The sequence below is a fragment of the Kogia breviceps genome, chromosome 10 (assembly GCF_026419965.1).
Source record: "Kogia breviceps isolate mKogBre1 chromosome 10, mKogBre1 haplotype 1, whole genome shotgun sequence".
Lineage (NCBI taxonomy): Eukaryota > Metazoa > Chordata > Mammalia > Artiodactyla > Physeteridae > Kogia > Kogia breviceps.
The window spans coordinates 3,906,276-3,923,610 of NC_081319.1; the positions used below are offsets into that span (position 1 = coordinate 3,906,276).

Genomic DNA, 17,335 nt, shown 5'->3' on the forward strand with positions numbered 1-17,335 from the left:
TGTGTGGGGGGGCATGTGTCATTGGTCTGTCTACCATAATCATTAATACTTTTATCAACGAGCTCATTTACTTCATCTAATCCTAACTGAACCCCATGAAGTAAACACTACTTTATTCCCATTTGGAAACTGAAGCACCAAGTAAGTAACTTTTGCAAGGTCACACAGTCAATAAGTGGTGAAGCAGTGATTCCAGCTGAGGAAGTTGGCTTCTGGAGTTCATGTTCTTACCAAGTGAAATATGTAAAGTGACACACTATACATTTATAGCATTATATCAATGTTAGTTATTATTATTGTTATTATTTCTACTAAAATTAATATAATAATCCTTATCTCATATGACTCTTGTGAGAATTTAAATAAATTAACCTGTGAGAAGCGCCAAGCAGTGCCTAGCATACTGCAGGTCTTAAAACGGTATTTAGGTATATCTTTGCAGTCCTACTAACCCATCTTTCTTTTCACAGGGAAGACATTCATTTCAGTTCCCTTGCCCTTCCAAGATGGCGCCACCGCCACACACACCCGCCACCCGCAACTGCACCACTCAAGATGGCGTGCATTGCTCTGGAAGACGTATGCCGCCCTTCTCAAGATGGCGACAACAGTAGCCCTGTTACCTTCCGCCCTCTTCAAGATGGCCTTAGCAGTTAGCTTCACTCCAGGGCACGCTGATCTTCTCGAAGTGGTGAAGGACGCAGTGCGCACCACATCCTGACCTTCTCAAGATGGTGCCAGCGTCGTAAACAGCGTCGCTCTCATGAGGACACTTCCGGTTACGCCGGAAGCCGGTATAAGACGCCTGCGCGGACCTGGTGAGGTGTTCGCCTTGGGCCGGGGCGCTGTAGTGCGACCATGGACCGGAGAAAAAAGCCCTTGGACGTTACGGCGTCCTCGGTGAGTACGGGTGTAGATGATGCTGTGGGCTCCGCCTCTCCCCGACAAGAATGTCGACCTCGTTTGTTTCTTCACTCGGGGACCCAAACTTGGCCTCCCCTCAGACAGGAACCCCGGCACCTGGCTTTTCTCCCAGAAAAAGCCAGGGCCCACTTCTTGCTTATAGAACCCTGAACGTGACGTCTCCCCTCCGCCGTGCACCGGCACCAGGCTTGTCCCTCAGACGCGGACCAGAACCGGGTGTCTTTTCCGGGTTTGGAATGTCCCTGCCTCCCCTCCGCGACAACAGGCCAGGCCTCCTTGCCAGCCTTGTCTTCGTTACCTTCGGAGGGGGAACGCAGCCTCTGCTAGCTGTGCACATATGTTTCCCTTCAGTTCAGGGACCGGCACGGTCCCCCCAGAACATTAGAGAGTGTGATTTGTTCCCCAGGGTCCGAGATGCCCAGCGTCCCCACCGGGAACTAAACAGTTGTTAATACACCCGTGGGCTGCGTTGCCTGGGAGCTGTAAGGTCTAACAGAATGTAAACAGCATTGTTAAGTTAGTCGCTTTTAGGAAGAAAACCTGTTCTGAGTACTTTTGTGCCAGCCCTTTTTTTTTTTTTTTTTTTTTTTTTTTGGTGCCAGCACTTTGTATGCAGTGCCTCCCTGAATCTTCCTGGCTGCTTTAGGAGGCAGGTGCTAGTAATATCCCCATTTTATAGGTGATGCCTTTGAGGCTCAGAAAATGAAGCGGCTTTCTCCAGCTTACATACTGAGTTCTTAGTGGTAGAACTGGGCTCATTCCATCTGTTTTGACTCCAAAGCTGTTGTCTTTGCCGTTATATCAGAGCAAATAGCCTAACCTTTGCTTTAATCTTGGATTTACTGCAGAATGCAAGCGATATGAAGGAAAAGATGGACGTAGCTCAATATTTGAGCTCCTTTCCCCCGTCTAATACTGAAAATTGGTACTAGTTATTATGTTTGAGGATTAGGAATCAAAAAGCTGTAAAATTAAAGTTATCCTTTCCTGACGGGTTACAATTAGCGACACTCATAATGTGAATGCCACCTCCGAATTGACACTTTTCTGAGCATCTTCATTTTAAAGTTCAAAAGTTTAATAGGAAAATGTCTGGCTAGAAAATTGATGTAGTTAAGAAGGCTTAGAGGGACTTTCCTGGCAGTCCAGTGGTTAAGACTTCGCCTTCCAATGCAGGGGATGCGGGTTCGATCCCTGGTTGGGGAGCTAAGATCCCACATGCCTCTGGGTCAAAAAACCAAAAGACAAAATAAAAGTAATATTGTGACAAATTCAATAAAGACTTTAAAAATGGTCCACATCAAAAAAAAAAAAAAAGGCATAGAAGAAAAGGCCTAAGTTTTTTTCCTTAAATGTACAAGTGGTTTTTTTTTTAGTAATACATGTAACTTTATTTATTTATTTATTTATATTTTTTGGCTGCGTCAGGTCTTAGTTGCGGCATGCGGGATCTTTCGTTGTGGCGCGCGGGCTTCTCTCTAGTTGTGGTGTGCGGGTTTTCTCTCTCTAGTTGTGGAGCGTGGGCTCTGTAGTCTGCAGCACGTGGGCTTAGTTGCCCCGTGGCATGTGGGAATCTTAGTTCCCCGACTAGGGATCGAACCCACGTCCCCTGCATCAGAAGGCGGATTCTTTACCCCTGGACTACCAGGGAAGTCCCAAGGCTTAAGTTTTAAATTTGTTTTTTAAAATTTAGAGTATTAGGCCCTAGAATGAACCTGCCCTTGGCATTATTAAAAACCCTGCCAAGGCTATTTTAAAATTGCTTTCTTCCAAAATAGAAATCATTGAGCTCAGTCATTTTGATTTCCCTTAAAAGTCAGTTTGTGATGCTGGGCTTTATAAGTATTTGCTTTATAAATGACCATGTGTATAAGCAGCTGCATTTGGATCCTAAAAAAGGAAACTGTCATTACATCCTTTTTTGGAGTAGGTAGTGGTGACTGATCCAACTTCCCTGTTCCCTTTGCTCTGGCCTTTCCTATTCTTGAACTCTGTTGTTCAGCTAAACTTGCAGTTTCCAAAACGTGCTGAAACAAAATTCACTCAGTCCATTTTATTTCTAGCTTTTGAAATCTTGCCTATCCTTTAAGCTTCATTTCAAAGCCATCTCTGATCACTCCGGCCAGAAGGAAATACTCCTTTAACTGAACTTTTTGCTACTTAATTCCACTCTTCACGGCATGTGTTACAACTGACTGGTATTGTAAGTCAGGTTTCTTAGGAGATTGTAGGCTCTTTGAGGCAGGAGTGTGTCTAATTCATGTTTGTATCCTCCTCGTCAGTGTAAAGTGCCAGACATAGACTGGTGCTCAGATTGTTGCTGAACAGAGACGTTTTCCTGTAGAAATAATAAATTGTTGTGATGTTTAAGTGAAATTACTACAAGAAAAAGCCAAGGACAGTGCCAGTCAGGCAGAAGGTGCTTAATAATGTTAGTTGAATCTGAATCTAAAAGATGCAGATTTCATTTACCTTGCTCTATCACTCTCCCCTTGCCCAGAGGAAAGCCTTGAAGTGTTGAAAGGTAAATACATTTACAACAGAGCTGGAATGAAATATGACTTGGTTTTATTTTGTGCTAGATTCTACATTTAAACGTTTAGTTTTATATCCATTTTTGTCCATTTATAGGAGCTTATCATCTTGTTTTGAGAATTATAAAACTTTAGAAATCCAGTCACTCATTAGAATTAATTGTTTTTGTTTGCTTATTGGTTTTATTTTAGTTGGTAGACCTTAAGGCTGAACTCTTCCGAAAACAAGAAGAATTCAAACAAGAAAAACTTTTAAAAGATGCTGGAGTTTTGGGGAAACCAAAACCAACTACTAAGGTAAAAATAAGATCTAATTATCTCCATCAGTTCCAAACATAGGGAAATTACACCGTATTTAGGTTTTTTGAAAGTGTTCATGGTGTCTGCTCCATAAAAATCCTTGTCTTGTATTTGAACATCTGCATGAAATGTTTTAAATATTAAGATAGAAATTAGTAAGATTTAAAAGCTCATTATAATGATCTAATTCTTTAGCACTTCCTTTGGAATAGTACATTGCTGTTAGTATGTGTTTATTTACGTTCCCATGGAAGATTATCTAGTTTTACAGGTGTTATAAATCCAAACAGAGATAAACAATTAGATAATATAGAAATATAGCAGAAATATAGCTGGGTCTTTAAGAGTTGTGAATGTTTTTACAATTTTATAGCTAATGGTGTCTGTAACTTGTATTACTAAGTCTCTGTTATATATGTTTTCATTAGTCTTGAATTAGGTTGTAGTCATTCAGGAGATAAAAGAGAAGTAACTGCAATTGTATAAAGAAATTTTTAAAAATGTAATTAGGGCTTTTTTTTTCAGCTCCAGCTTTGCTATGTACAGTGTATTTGCAGGACATAGGTTGGCTGTCAGAAGTCTAGTTATTTCCACTGATTCATAAGATCTAATTATCTTTTTTTTCCTTCTGATGTACAAGACAAGTAGAGAGTTTTTGCAATCATTTGGTGATTCTGTTTAAATTATTCTCCAGAAACCAAGTATCTGGAGCAGACAAAACACAGGAGTTTCTAATCGAGCTGAGAAGGATGCTGAACAGAAGATTGAGGAACAGAAGACTTTGGACAAAGCGAGGTAAAGTTTTGCTCTGACAAATGTAGCTGCGTTGTGGCTACCCAGGCAAAGGAATGAAAGTTCAACTTTTACTCTTTTTTTTTTTTTTTTTGTGGTACGCGGGCCTCTCACTGTTGTGGCCTCTCCCGTTGCGGAGCACAGGCTCCGGACGTGCAGGCTCAGTGGCCATGGCTCACGGGCCCAGCCGCTCTGCAGCATGTGGGATCCTCCCGGACCGGGGCACGAACCCGTGTCCCCTGCATCGGCAGGTGGACTCTCAACCACTGCGCCACCAGGGAAGCCCAACTTTTACTCTTTGATTTACAGTTTTGATTTTTATCATCCTTCTAGCCAAATACTCTATTACTCTGAAAATAATATAATTTGCAGATATATTTATAGTCTTATAAGAAGGCAAGAGAAAACCTCAGTTCCCTTTTAGGCAGTGAGGTTATTAACAAGTGTTTAAGAAGTGTCCCTCGTGGTGGTGTGGTTTGGGGCTACTAGGTGGCATACTATAGCATTTAGAAACTGCATTTTCCCCTCAACTTTTTAATATGAAAAACTTCAAACCGACAGAATAATTGAAAGAAGAGTATGGTGAACATTCTAATACTTTTAACCTAAGTTCACCAATTAACATCTTTTAAAATTTACTTTCTTCTTCCCCCTTCCTCTCTGCAGTGTGTGTAGAGCAACTTTGTTAAACATCATGATACTTTACCTCTAAATATTTCAGCGTATATCTTTTAAGAATAAAGACATTATCCTGCATAATCTCAGTACTGCTGTCATACCCAAGAAATTTGACACTGGTAAAATAATACTATCATATGGTCCATATTCAGATTTCACCAGTTATCCTAAATAAAGGTTATGTCCTTTATTGTTTTTTAAAATATTTAATCCAAGAGTCAGTCAGAGAGTACACATTGCATTTACTTTTCATTTCTCTTTAGTCTCTCTTAATCTAAAACAGTTCCCTTGCCTTTTTGTTGTCTGTTATGCCATGAATGCTTTTTGAAGAGTCCAGCCCACTTGTTTCTACAGTGTCCCACCATCTGATTAGAGTCACGCTAACTGTTGTTGGTAAGAATACTATTGAGTATATAGGTGATGGATGATATGTCCTCCCATTGAATCACATCGGGAGGTTCATGATGTCAGTTGAAGTCTTTATTGGTGATGATAACTTTGATCACTCAGTTAAGGTAGGTCTGCTAGATTTTTCCATTGTAAAGATGCTCTTCCGCATTTGTAATTAATAATAATCTAAGGAGGGAAACTGAGACTGTCAATATCTTGTTCGCCAGTATGTTTTCATGTGATTGTTTTGTCATCACGGAGGAGTCAATTATTACACTGATGATTTCAAGTTAGGATTATTCTAATTCTGTCATTCCATGTTTATTATTTTTTCATTCTGTTTATTAGCTGGCATTCTTCTGTAAAGAAGAGCTCTTCCCTTATTTGCAGTATCACCCTGGATTCAGCATCCCAAGTTTTAATGTCTGTCATGACTGCCACATGTGCTTTTGGATCCATTGCATAATGAAAGTTGAAAACAGTGGTTGCTAAGGCTCCTCAGCTCTTTTGGGTCTGAGAATAAAGGGCAGAATATTAGCCCATTTGGGGGATTGTTTTTCTTAGTGTTTGGCCTATCCTCAACAGACATGAGACTTGACTTAAAGGTATGTTCCTTTTTGAGACATTTTTCTCACTACTGGACATTATTCTTAGAATTTTAATTTTGTTGAAAGATGCTATAACTTTTTTATGCTTTATGTATTTTATTAAGGTAAAATTGAAATTAGTTTCAGGTGTACAGCATAATAACTTGATATTTGTATATATTGTGACATGATCACCACAATAAATCTAGTTAACATCTCTCACCACACATAGTTACAGTTTTTTTTGTCTTGTGATGAGATCTTTTGAGATCTACTCTTTTAACAGACTTCAAATATGCAATACAGTCATTATACTGTACATTACATCCCCATGACTTACTTATTTTGTAACTGGAAGTTTGTACATTTTGACCCCCTTCACCCATTTCACCCATTTCCTCCCCACCCCCTGCCACCTCTGGCAACCACCATTCTGTTCTCTGTATCTATGAACTTGTTAATTTCTTTGTTTAGGGTATTTTTGTTTGTTTGTTTGTTTGTTAAATTTCACATATAAATGAAATCATATGGTCTTTGTCTGACTTTTGTCACTTAGCATAATGCCCTCCAGGTCCATCCATAACATTTCAAATAGCAAGATTTCATTGTTTTTTATGGCTGAATAGTACTCCATTGTGTATGTATATCACCTTTTCTTTATCCGTTCCTACATCAGTGGACACTTAGATTGTATCCTTATCTTGGCTATTGTGAATAATGCTGTAATGAAAATGGGGGTGCATGTATCTTTTGAATTAGTGTTTTCATTTACTTCAGATAAATACCCAGAAGTGGAATTGCTGGATCATATGGTAGTTCTTTTTTTTTTTTTTTTTTTGGCCACGCTGTGTGGCGTGTGGGATCTTAGTTCCCCAACCAGAGATGGAACCCCTTCCCTCTGCATTGGAAGTGCAGAATCTTAATCACTGAACTGCCAGGGAAGTCCCCATATGGTAGTTCTATTTTTATTTTGTGAGGAATCTACATACTCTTTTCCATAGTGGCTATACCAGTTTACATTCCCACTGACAGTACATGAAAGTTTCCTTTTCTACACATCCTCACTAACCAACACTTGTTATTTCTTGTCTTTTTGATAGTAGCCATTCTAACAGGTTCGTATGAGGTGATATCTCATTGTGGTTTTGATTTGCATTTCCCTCATAATTAGTGATGCTGAGCACCTTTTCATGTACCTGTTGGCCATCTGTATGTCTTTGAAAAAATATCTGTTCAGGTCCATTTTTAAAATTGGATTGTTCTTTTGCTGTTGAGTTGTAAGTTCTTTGTTTATTTTGGCTATTAAGCTTTTGTCAGATAAATGATTTGTAAATATTTCCTCCTATCCAGTAGGTTGCCTTTTCATTTAGTTGATGATTTCCTTTGTTCTGCAGAAGCTTTTTAGTTTGATATAGTCCCTCTTCTTTATTTTTGCTTTTGTTGCCTTTGCTTTTCATGTCAAATCCAAAAAAAATCAGTGCCACAGCTGATGTCAGGGAACTTGTTGCCTGTGTTTTCTTCTAGGAGTTTTATGGTTTCAGGTCTTACATTCAAGTTTTTATTCCATTTTGAGTTAGTTTTTGTGTAAGATAGTGGTCTAGTTTCATTCGTTTGCATGTGGCTGTCCAGTTTTCCCAATACCATTTATTGAAGAGACTGTCCTTTTCCCATTGCATATTCTTGGCTCGTTTGTTATAAATTAAATGACCATATGTGTGTAGGTTTATTTCTGGGCTCTCTTTCCATTCCATTGATCTATGTGTCTGTTTTTATGCCAGTACCATACTCTTTTGATTACTGTGGCTTTGTAATATAGTTGGTAATCAGGGAGCGTGTTGCCTCCAGCTTTGTTCTTCTTTTCCAGAATTGCTTTGGCTCTTTGGGGATCTTTTGTGGTTCCATACAAATTTTAGGGTTGTTCATTCTATTTTTGCGAAAAATGCCATTGGAGTTTTAACAGGGATTGCTTTGATTTTGTAGATTGCTTTGGGTAGTATGGACATTTTAATAGTATTCTTCTAATCTGTAAATATCTTTCCACTTATGTGTATCATCTTCAGTTTCTTCATCAGTGCTGTGTATTTTTTAGTGTATAGGTCTTTCATCTCCTTTGTTAAATTTATTCCAAAGGATTTTTTTTTTTTTTTTTTTTTTGACTGTGCCACATGGCATGCGGGATCTTAGTTCTCCAGCCAGGGATCAAACCCGCTCCCCCCTGCAATGGAAGCGTGGAGTCTTAACCACTGGACGGCCAGGGAAGTCTCTTCTGTTCTTTTTGATGCAATTGTAAATGGGATTGTTTTCTTATTTTCTCTTTCTGATAGATTATTGGTATATAGAAACACAAGAGTTTTGTGTATTGATTTTGTATCCTGCAGCTTCACTGAGTTCATTTCTTAGTGCTAAAAGTTTTTTGGTGGAGTCTTTGGGATTTTCTTTTTTTATTATTATTATTTATTTTTGGCTGCATTGGGTGTTCGTTGCTGCGTGCAGGCTTTTCTCTAGTTGCAGTGAGCAGAGGCTATTCTTCATTGCGGTGGGTGGGCTTCTCATTGCAGTGGTGTTGTGGAGCATGGGCTCCAGGCACTCAGGCTCAGTAGTTGTGGTGCCCAGTCTTAGTTGCTCCATGGCATGTGGGATCTTCCCAGACCAGGGCTCAAACCCGTGTCTCCTGCATTGGCAGGCGGATTCTTAACCACTGTGCCACCAGAGAAGCCCGGGATTTTTTTATATATAATGTTATGTCATCTGCAAATAGTGATAATTTTATTTCTTCCTTTTTGATTTGGATGCCTTTTTTTTTTTTCCTTGCCTAATTGTTCTGGCTAGAACCTCCAATACTACACTGAATAAAAATGTTAAGGGTAGGCATCCTTGTCTTGTTTCTGACCTTAGAGTAGAAGCTTCCAGCTTTTCACCATTGAGTATTAACTATGGGCATGATCTTTATTAGTTTCCTCTGTATAATAGAGTATTCCTTGGTACTTTGCTGTGATTTTTCTATCCAGTAACTTTTTACATAGTTCATTGTGCTCGTGGGGAATCAAGTCTCCCCATGATCTGCAGGACTTCTGCATCTCTCCAGAGCTTACAACAGGCAGAGGTAGTTCCATGAGGATGTAAGGCCTCAGGCAAGTTACTTTTACATTGAGACTCTCCTGATCTGTGAGGTGTGGTGGTTAATACTTAACTCATGAAGACCTTTAAGAGATTAAAGGAGATACATCCATAGTGTCTAGAACATAGTGGGTTCCTGATAAGTGTCCCATACCCTTGCCCTCTGAGTTCCATCTTCACTACTTGACTGAAGAAATGTTCTTTACAGTCACCAGTGACTTCCTCATCTACTAAATCTAGTGGCCATTTCCCTGACATCTTCCTTGATCTCCATTATTTTTTTAATTAATTAATTAATTAATTAATGTATATTTTTTGGCTGCATTGGGTCTTCGTTGCTACACGTGGGCTTTCCCTAGTTGTGGTGAGCAGGGGTTGCTCTTCTTTGTGGTGCGCGAGCTTCTCATTGTGGTGGTTCTTTTGTTGCAGAGCACGGGCTCTAGGTGCGCAGGCTTGGTAGTCGTGGCTCGCGGCCTCTAGAGTGCAGGGTCAGTAGTTGTGGCGCACAGGCTTAGTTGCTCCACAGCATGTGGGATCTTCCCGGACCAGGGTTCGAACCCATGTCCCCTACATAGGCAGGCGGATTCTTAACCACTGCGCCACCAGGGAAGTCCCTCCATTATTCATCTGAAGACTCTTCCTGCCATCTTAAAACTGTCTTCTTTCTGTTACACTGCATCCAAACTTCTTATCCTTTCCCTTGCACTTTTGTCCCCACCTGTCTCTGTTGTGTTTATTTTGTACCACTCTCCCCTTTGCTCAGCACCCTCTACCACACTGGTGTCTCCTTGAACATGTCAAGTTCATTCCCTCTTCATCTTTCCTCTGCCTGACTTGCTTTCTCCTGTACGCGGGCCTCTCACTGTTGTGGCCTCTCCCATTGTGGAGCACAGGCTCCGGACACGCAGGCTCAGCCACCATGGCTAACGGGCCCAGCCGTTCCACGGCACGTGGGATCCTCCCGGACCAGGACACGAACCCGTATCCCCTGCATCGGCAGGCAGACTCTGAACCACTGCGCCAGCAGAGAAGCCCCATGGTTGACTTCTTGCTTTGCAAGCCTTAGGCCAAACGTCCTCTTCAGAGAGGTTTCCCCTGACTACCCTATCTTAGTGTCCTGCCCAGTTGCTCTGTCCAGACAGTGTATTTTGTTTTCTAAATTTTTTGTAGTTTTATTTTTACTAAGATGATGAGATTCTGTAACGAGACTGCTTGTTACATTAAGCTCCATCTGAAAACGAGCAACTTAACCTCTTAGAAGTTAATATGACTAGGCTGCTCCACAGAGCACTCCATCAGTGCATGACACAAGGCCTCTATTGGGAAAACCTGCTTTTATTTCCTTCCCTTCTTCTCACTGTCTGAAATCCTCTTATTCATTGATTTATTTTTTGTCTTTCTCCCTCTCTAGAGTGTGACCCCCATGAGAGCTGGAACTTTGTCTTATGCACGTAAAACAGTGCTTGGCCCTTATGTAGTCAGTGCTTGCGAATGAATGTGTAAAAGGAAAGAGGACTCTTTCTGCCATAGATGCGAAGAGGCTGTAACTGGTGGCGTGCTTTACGTGTATTGTCTGATGGATCCTCATTGCAACACTGAGAGGCAGTGCTGTCTTTCCTGTTGTGATGTGGGAGTTGAGGTATATGAGAGGTGGAGTCACTTGTTCCAGAGCACACAGCCGTGTGACCAAGGGACTTTATTGCCTTGGGACACTATTATTATTATTATTATTTTGGCTGCGCTGCATGGTATGTGAGGTTTTAGTTTCCCAACCAGGGATCGAACCCCTGCCCCATGTAGTGGAAGCACAGAGCCCTAACCGCTGGACTGCCAGGGAATTCCCTTGGGACACCATTAGAAATGAAATTTTCTTTTATGATTAAGTGTGATCCTTCACAAGCAAAAACTCAGATGACTTCTTTGGGGCTCTTTACCATCATAGGTATTTCTAGAATAAAATAATTGTCAGCTGTCTTACCCATGGAAGAATAAATGTCTCACCCATGGAAGAATAAATGTCTCTAGAATTAACATGAGCAGAGAGACTGCTGTATTGAAATACCAGGGTTGATGTTTGTTTTTTATTAGCTATTTGTCATGAATGCCTTATTCATGTTCTGTATAAAATAGACACGATCATATTTTTAACAGACTTCCAAGAAGTTGGTCTCTACCTCCCTTAGGCCTGATGAGCTAAGGGAGACCAGGGACCCTTGTGTAAGACAAGGAATTTGTAAAACAATTGGAATTTGGTGATCCATTTGGAAGATTGCAAATAGAAAATGTTTTTGTTTAGACATCTCTCTTTTTTTGGTATTTAAGTTAAGTTACATTTGGCATTTAAATTAAATTGGAATCTTCATTTATTCATGTATTCACTCATCAAATACTTACTGAGCATCTGCTATGCACCAGATACTGTTTTAGGCCCTGGGATACCATCATGAATGAGAGAAACATGCGCTAGGCTTTCACAGAGCTTACGTTTAATTGGCAGAGCAGCCCTGGCTGGGCCTGAGGGTCCCCTCCGGGCAGGATTTCAGCTCTAGTCGTCAGACTGGGTCCGTTCGGCAGGTTGCAGCAGTAAGTCTGGGGATGGGGCAGACTTACCAGGAGTTGCAGTGATAAGACCATTTCTAATACTTGCTTTTCTTTTTTTTACTACTAGGGAGAAGTTGGAAGAAAAAGCCAAATTATATGAAAAAATGACTAAAGGAGACTTTATAGGTAAATATGATTATTTATGTATCTTTATTTTCTGTAATTCATACACCTCTGTGGTATTCTATTATTTGTTAAAATAATTGTAAAAATAAGGAGAAATTTTAAAAATAAAATTGATTACTTTCCGTGCCAGCACAGAGACAAGAAAATCAGCAATAGTTTTTCAGTTGCCCTGTGGGTGCTGCTGGGCCCCATGATAGATGCTATGAAAGGACAAGCCAGTATGGTATAAGCCGGATTCTCTGCCTCTGCACTCAAGCGGGGGTATCATCAGTGGAGGAAAATGGCACAGAAGAAAACAAATTTAGGAAGCAAGGTCTAAATAGGCCACAATTACAGTTACTGCTATGTTAAAAAAAAAAAAAAAACCTGGGAGGAATTATGGTTATATCGGGGTACTGGAGTTATGGTTCCTTTTCCCCTGTTTTTCTCTATTTTTAGTTTTTTTCTGTGATGTGCTTATAGTTGCTTTTAAAATAATAGTAAAAAGATCCCCCTTTCCTCACACCCACCCCAGAAAAAGAAAACCCAACCTACAATTCAACAGCAGTAGAAGATATTTTACAAGGCAGTGCATATCTTATTGCCTTTAAAAGGCATGTGTGGAAGTCTCTAGGGAGAAGGTGGCTCTGATGGGGGTCTTGAAGGCGTTGGAAAACTGGAGAAAGGGATTCTGCAGGGGGAGAATGGAGAGAGCAGATCGAAGGGAGGAGGGGGCCAGAGCTGGCAGGGCCGACTAGCAGGGCTGGGTCAGAGGGGCAGGGAGAGGGGGCAGTGGGGCAGCAGGAGAGCAGTGGGGCTGGACCCTGATCGTGGGCTGCCCAGACCACAGAGGCCTGTCCCCTGTGCGGCGGGGAGCCCAGCATGGGCAGGTTGGGTGCTCGCAAAGCTGAGTGCCCTGGGAGAGGTTTTGCCTCCCTCCTAAAGACGCAGCAGGGTGTCAGTCAGCAGGAGGCCTCACTGTTACATGGTCTTACAACTCAGTTCTGGGAACGTATATCTCTTTCCCATTTGAGTTACATGTTTTTGTGGCTTAAAAAAAAGTCTTTTTTCATTTGATTCAAACTTTACTTATATTGTTAATATAGAAATCAAGTCCAAAGGAGTGTGTGGACGTGGAGATTTGGTTCTGTCCATACCAGCAGGCCCACCTCCTGATAGGCATATTGGACCAGCATGTTTGGGCTAGTCAAGTTTCGGAGCCTCAACTTTTCTCCACTGTACAGTGAGGGTAACACCAGCCCCCGGTAGTAGGGAACCTACTATCTGTTCCTTAGAGCTTAAATCTAGCAGAGTGAAACTTCATGAAATATTGTGAATACATCCACTATCCTGTGTTAAATTAAAATCATGGATTGCTATTTAACTTTCAGTGTATGTTTTAGCTCAAGTAGATCGTAAGGCCTGCAGGCAGATGGCACTTTACACATCTTTGGATGCCCTGCAGATCCTGGCACCATGCTTTACCTGAAAGTGGTGTTCTTTGGATTGAAAAGAATTCAGATGACTACTTTTACCTGTGTTATGACCCTTCAAACATTTGCCATACTGTAGCAGTATAATTAGGGTTATGGGATACAACCCACATGATTAGAGAGGGGTATTAGTGTTAGCCCCAAAGACTTACTGAGAAATACAATTCTGCTTCTGTATTATGTAATTGGCTATATGAGTCTCTTGAAATCAAATGGTTTTGTTATCTTAAAGTCTTTTGTTATTGACAAGGCAGCAGAAAACATTAGGCTTTTAAAGATTTTTTTATGTGGTATATGTGTCCAGTGACCTATTTACAGCTTCCCTGTCACTCTCGAGGTGGCTCTGTGTCTTTGTGAGCATTTAGGGGGTGGGTGGAGACATCAACTACTGAATTGTCGGGTAATATAGCCACCTAATGATGAATGTGACTGCTTCATGTCAATTCCATGTGTGGTCTTCTTTGATGTCAAGAATCTGCAAATTGATTTTTATGTCTTAGATGAAGAAGTGGAGGATATGTACCTTGTGGATTTCACACAGAAGATCATAGACAAACACAGAGAAATGGAAGAGATTGGTGCCAGCAGAGATTATAGAAAGACAGAAAGAGACGATGATGAAGAAACCGTTTCTGAAAAAGATATCCCTCCTCCCCAGGACCCCAGTGAAGAATGGTTGGTGATATTACGCCATTTGGTCATGTTAACTTTGTTAGACTTGTGTTTAGTTTTTGAGAGTCATGTCGTTTGGTTGTTATCAAGCGATTTCTCTCTATCCTTAAATATTTATTTATTTATTTTCGCTCTGCCGGGTCTTAGTTGTGGCATGTGGGCTCTTTGTTGAGGCATGCGGGCTCTTTAGTTGTGGCATGCGGACTTCTTAGTTGCAGCATGTGAACTCTTAGTTGCAGCCTGCATGAGGGATTTAGCTCCCTGACCAGGGATTGAACACGGGCCCCCTGCATTGGGAATGCTGAGTCTTACCCACTGGACGGACCACCAGGGAAGTCCCAGTCTCTCTCCCTTTTTTTCTTTTTTTGGCTGCATTGGGTCTTCATTGCTGTGCGTGGGCTTTCTCTAGTTGCAGTGAGCAGGGGCTACTCTTCGTTGCGGTGCGCGGGCTCTAGGCATGCGGGCTTAGTAGTTGTGGCTCGCGGGCTCTAGAGCGCAGGCTCAGTAGCTGTGGCACACGGGCTTATTTGCTCCATGGCATGTGGGATCTTCCCGGACCAGGGCTTCAACCCATGCCCCCTGCATTGGCAGGCAGATTCTTAACCATTGTGCCACCAAGGGAGTCCCTTTCTCTCAGTTCTTAATCAGTTTTCTTTCTTTAGAGACTCCACTTTAAATAGGATTAGATTTATAGGTATAGAAGCAGTAACTCCAATAAAGAAATAATTACAAATAAACTGAGCTCCTGCCACGTGCCAGGCAGTGTGCCAGGCATGGAGGCGTTGATATGCTTGTTTTGTTGATGTGAAAAAGTTGTTTAGGCAGAAGAATGTTCCTTTGTTGCCCACACTACCCTACCCATGTCCTGATTTGGGCATCACGGAGCGTCATCACGTAGACAGTGTCATCTCTAGTTCCAGTGAAAAGAGGCTGGCAGAGCTGATCCAGTGAGCCTTACTCTGGCTGTGACATTTTCTGGCAGTGTGGTCTAGGCATCATGACCTGGATCTGGACAGCAGCAGCTCTGCCTTTCACTTGTGATATGGTTGTGATCAAGTTCCTACCCTCTCTAAGCTTCAGTTTCCTCATCTGTAGAACAGGGATGGTGATGCCTAGTAGGTGAGTGATGGGGAAACTTAACCAGTCTTTTCTTTACAAAGAGACCAGAATGAAGTTCCATTATGATTTTTTGTACCCAAGACGTTGTGTAGAAACTTGTTCAAAAGGGCTTGAGATTACATGGAGATGCACCGATGCTGTGTCCTGGGAGTAACCCTGCCTGTTCCCCTCCTGCTGGTGCAGAGCCCACCCCTCCCCCGCTTCAAGGCGCAAATGTCCTCTTTATGGGGATGTTTGTTAGAAACTGCTTAGGATTGTTGGCAGCACCTGTTGACCTTTTGTCAGCCAGTGCCCCTTTGGGCAGAGTCATGTATGAGTGAGGAGAGCACTCTTCACTGCTTGGGAACACAGAGAACTTGCATCTTCATGCTGTGGAGGGGTCTTCTTACCTACCTTCTAAAACACTTACATTTGGGGTGGGCTAAGTGGCCGCCCGCTTGCTATGGCAACCAGAAGAGGAGCCTGTATGATGCCATCCCTTCCGTCGTGCTTCTCTTCATCATTTCTAGTCTAAGTGGTTTCTTCCTCATCTGGACTCTGGTAGCACTTAAACATACTTTCTGCTCCTTTGGGTCTTAACTTTTATTTATATTGACACATAACTGGCCTCATTACCAGAAGAAGATTGAGGCAAACTTCTGGTACTTTTTATACCCTGCCTGCTCCTGTTAGGAGTGTTTGATGAGCGTGTGCCCTAACTTCCCCCTAGAGCCCTGTGAAGAGGGCATGACTCCGAGCCCACCTGTATCCCCCTTGTACCTCGAGTAATTGTTTCTCTGAGAGCTTGCTCAGTGATTGCTGATTCCATGGGGCGGTTGCTGGCTGCTGTTCTGCCACTTCTTTTTGATGGGATCTGAATGTTTTGGAGGCCTTCTCCAGAGACAGAATGGCCTGTGATTGCTTTTCATAGCAGAAATCTCATCTCCTTTGAAAGGTTTATTGTCTTTTTTTCCCCCTCATATTAATGCCTTTATGATTACAATCAATTTGTTACTGATTTGAAGAGTTTGGAGGGCAATTGAAGGTGTCACATGCCACCATATGGTGAAGGAAGATGCACTGCAAGCAGTTCTGACACTTTTTTTGTTTTTAAATTAGGTTCCAGAATTGTAACTGCTTGTCAAATCCTTTAGGTAGTTAAGTTCCAGGTGGTGGAAAATCTTTCCACAAAAATACTGTAAATAACTATTCATACCATCTGGCTAAATGGTTTTTGTTCTCCATTCGTAGAAAAAGAAAAAAGGAAAAGAAGAAAAGGGAGAAAGAAACTGCTCTCTGCTGTTGGAGGTTTTATTTCTGTGGTCATCAGCTTTAGGACTATAGTTGTGGATTCCCAAACATTCAGTTTTTAAATCATAGGCTGACAGTTGGAATCGGCAAGTGTGAGACAAAAGAAAAGGGTTACAAAAGCAAAGCCACATGCATGGGAATGTGACCTTGAGTTGCTCCAGCAGCAGTGCTGGCCCTTCTGTGCTTTCAGCCTCCTGCCAAAGACTGTGAGGGAGTCCCTGCTCATAATTTAAAAAATTAAAAATGTTTTGCATCATAATGCAAATGAAATGTTACTCATGAAAACCTGCCCTTTTCCTGTTGGGGGAGTCTCAGTATTTCACTGGCCTTGCTGGCTGCCTGGCTCCCCTGCCTCATGCCTGGACAAAGGTACTTTGGGCCGCAGGATGAGGAAAGAGGAACGGGGGCGAAAGATAACAGACTGGCCCGCTGCTGAGGTGCTTCTTTGGTATAAGATGTGTGTTGCTTGGCTTCCTCCTAGTTAAAAAGAGTCTCTCAAAATACTTATATTAAGAAAGTTCTGATTCATTGGGAAGAATTGTACCAATTTGAAGAAATACAGGAAAGAGTAAAAAGTCAAATTTGGGAAGACTGTAAGGAAGTGAGCGAGTTGAGAATATGGTACGGAGCAAAGTTATTATGATGCTGATAAAATATTCGGAATTGTTTAAACCAAATTAAAGTAAGTTCTGAGATGCTGCAGCAAGGGTCTTTGTGGCATATTTATCTTGAG

The 17,335-nt window shown here is 41.7% G+C and overlaps 1 protein-coding gene across 1 annotated transcript in view; it reads left to right on the forward strand.

The window, feature by feature from the left end:
* The first annotated feature begins 798 nt into the window (after positions 1-798).
* The window catches only part of CCDC174 (coiled-coil domain containing 174), a 32,395-nt gene continuing 15,858 nt past the window's right edge, over positions 799-17,335 (forward strand). The window contains exons 1-5 of the mRNA XM_059076894.2: positions 799-900; positions 3,651-3,755; positions 4,453-4,553; positions 11,991-12,049; positions 14,022-14,196. Of these exons, the coding sequence (XP_058932877.1) occupies positions 859-900; positions 3,651-3,755; positions 4,453-4,553; positions 11,991-12,049; positions 14,022-14,196 (482 nt within the window). The 5' untranslated portion in view covers positions 799-858. The remainder of the gene's footprint in view (positions 901-3,650; positions 3,756-4,452; positions 4,554-11,990; positions 12,050-14,021; positions 14,197-17,335) is intronic.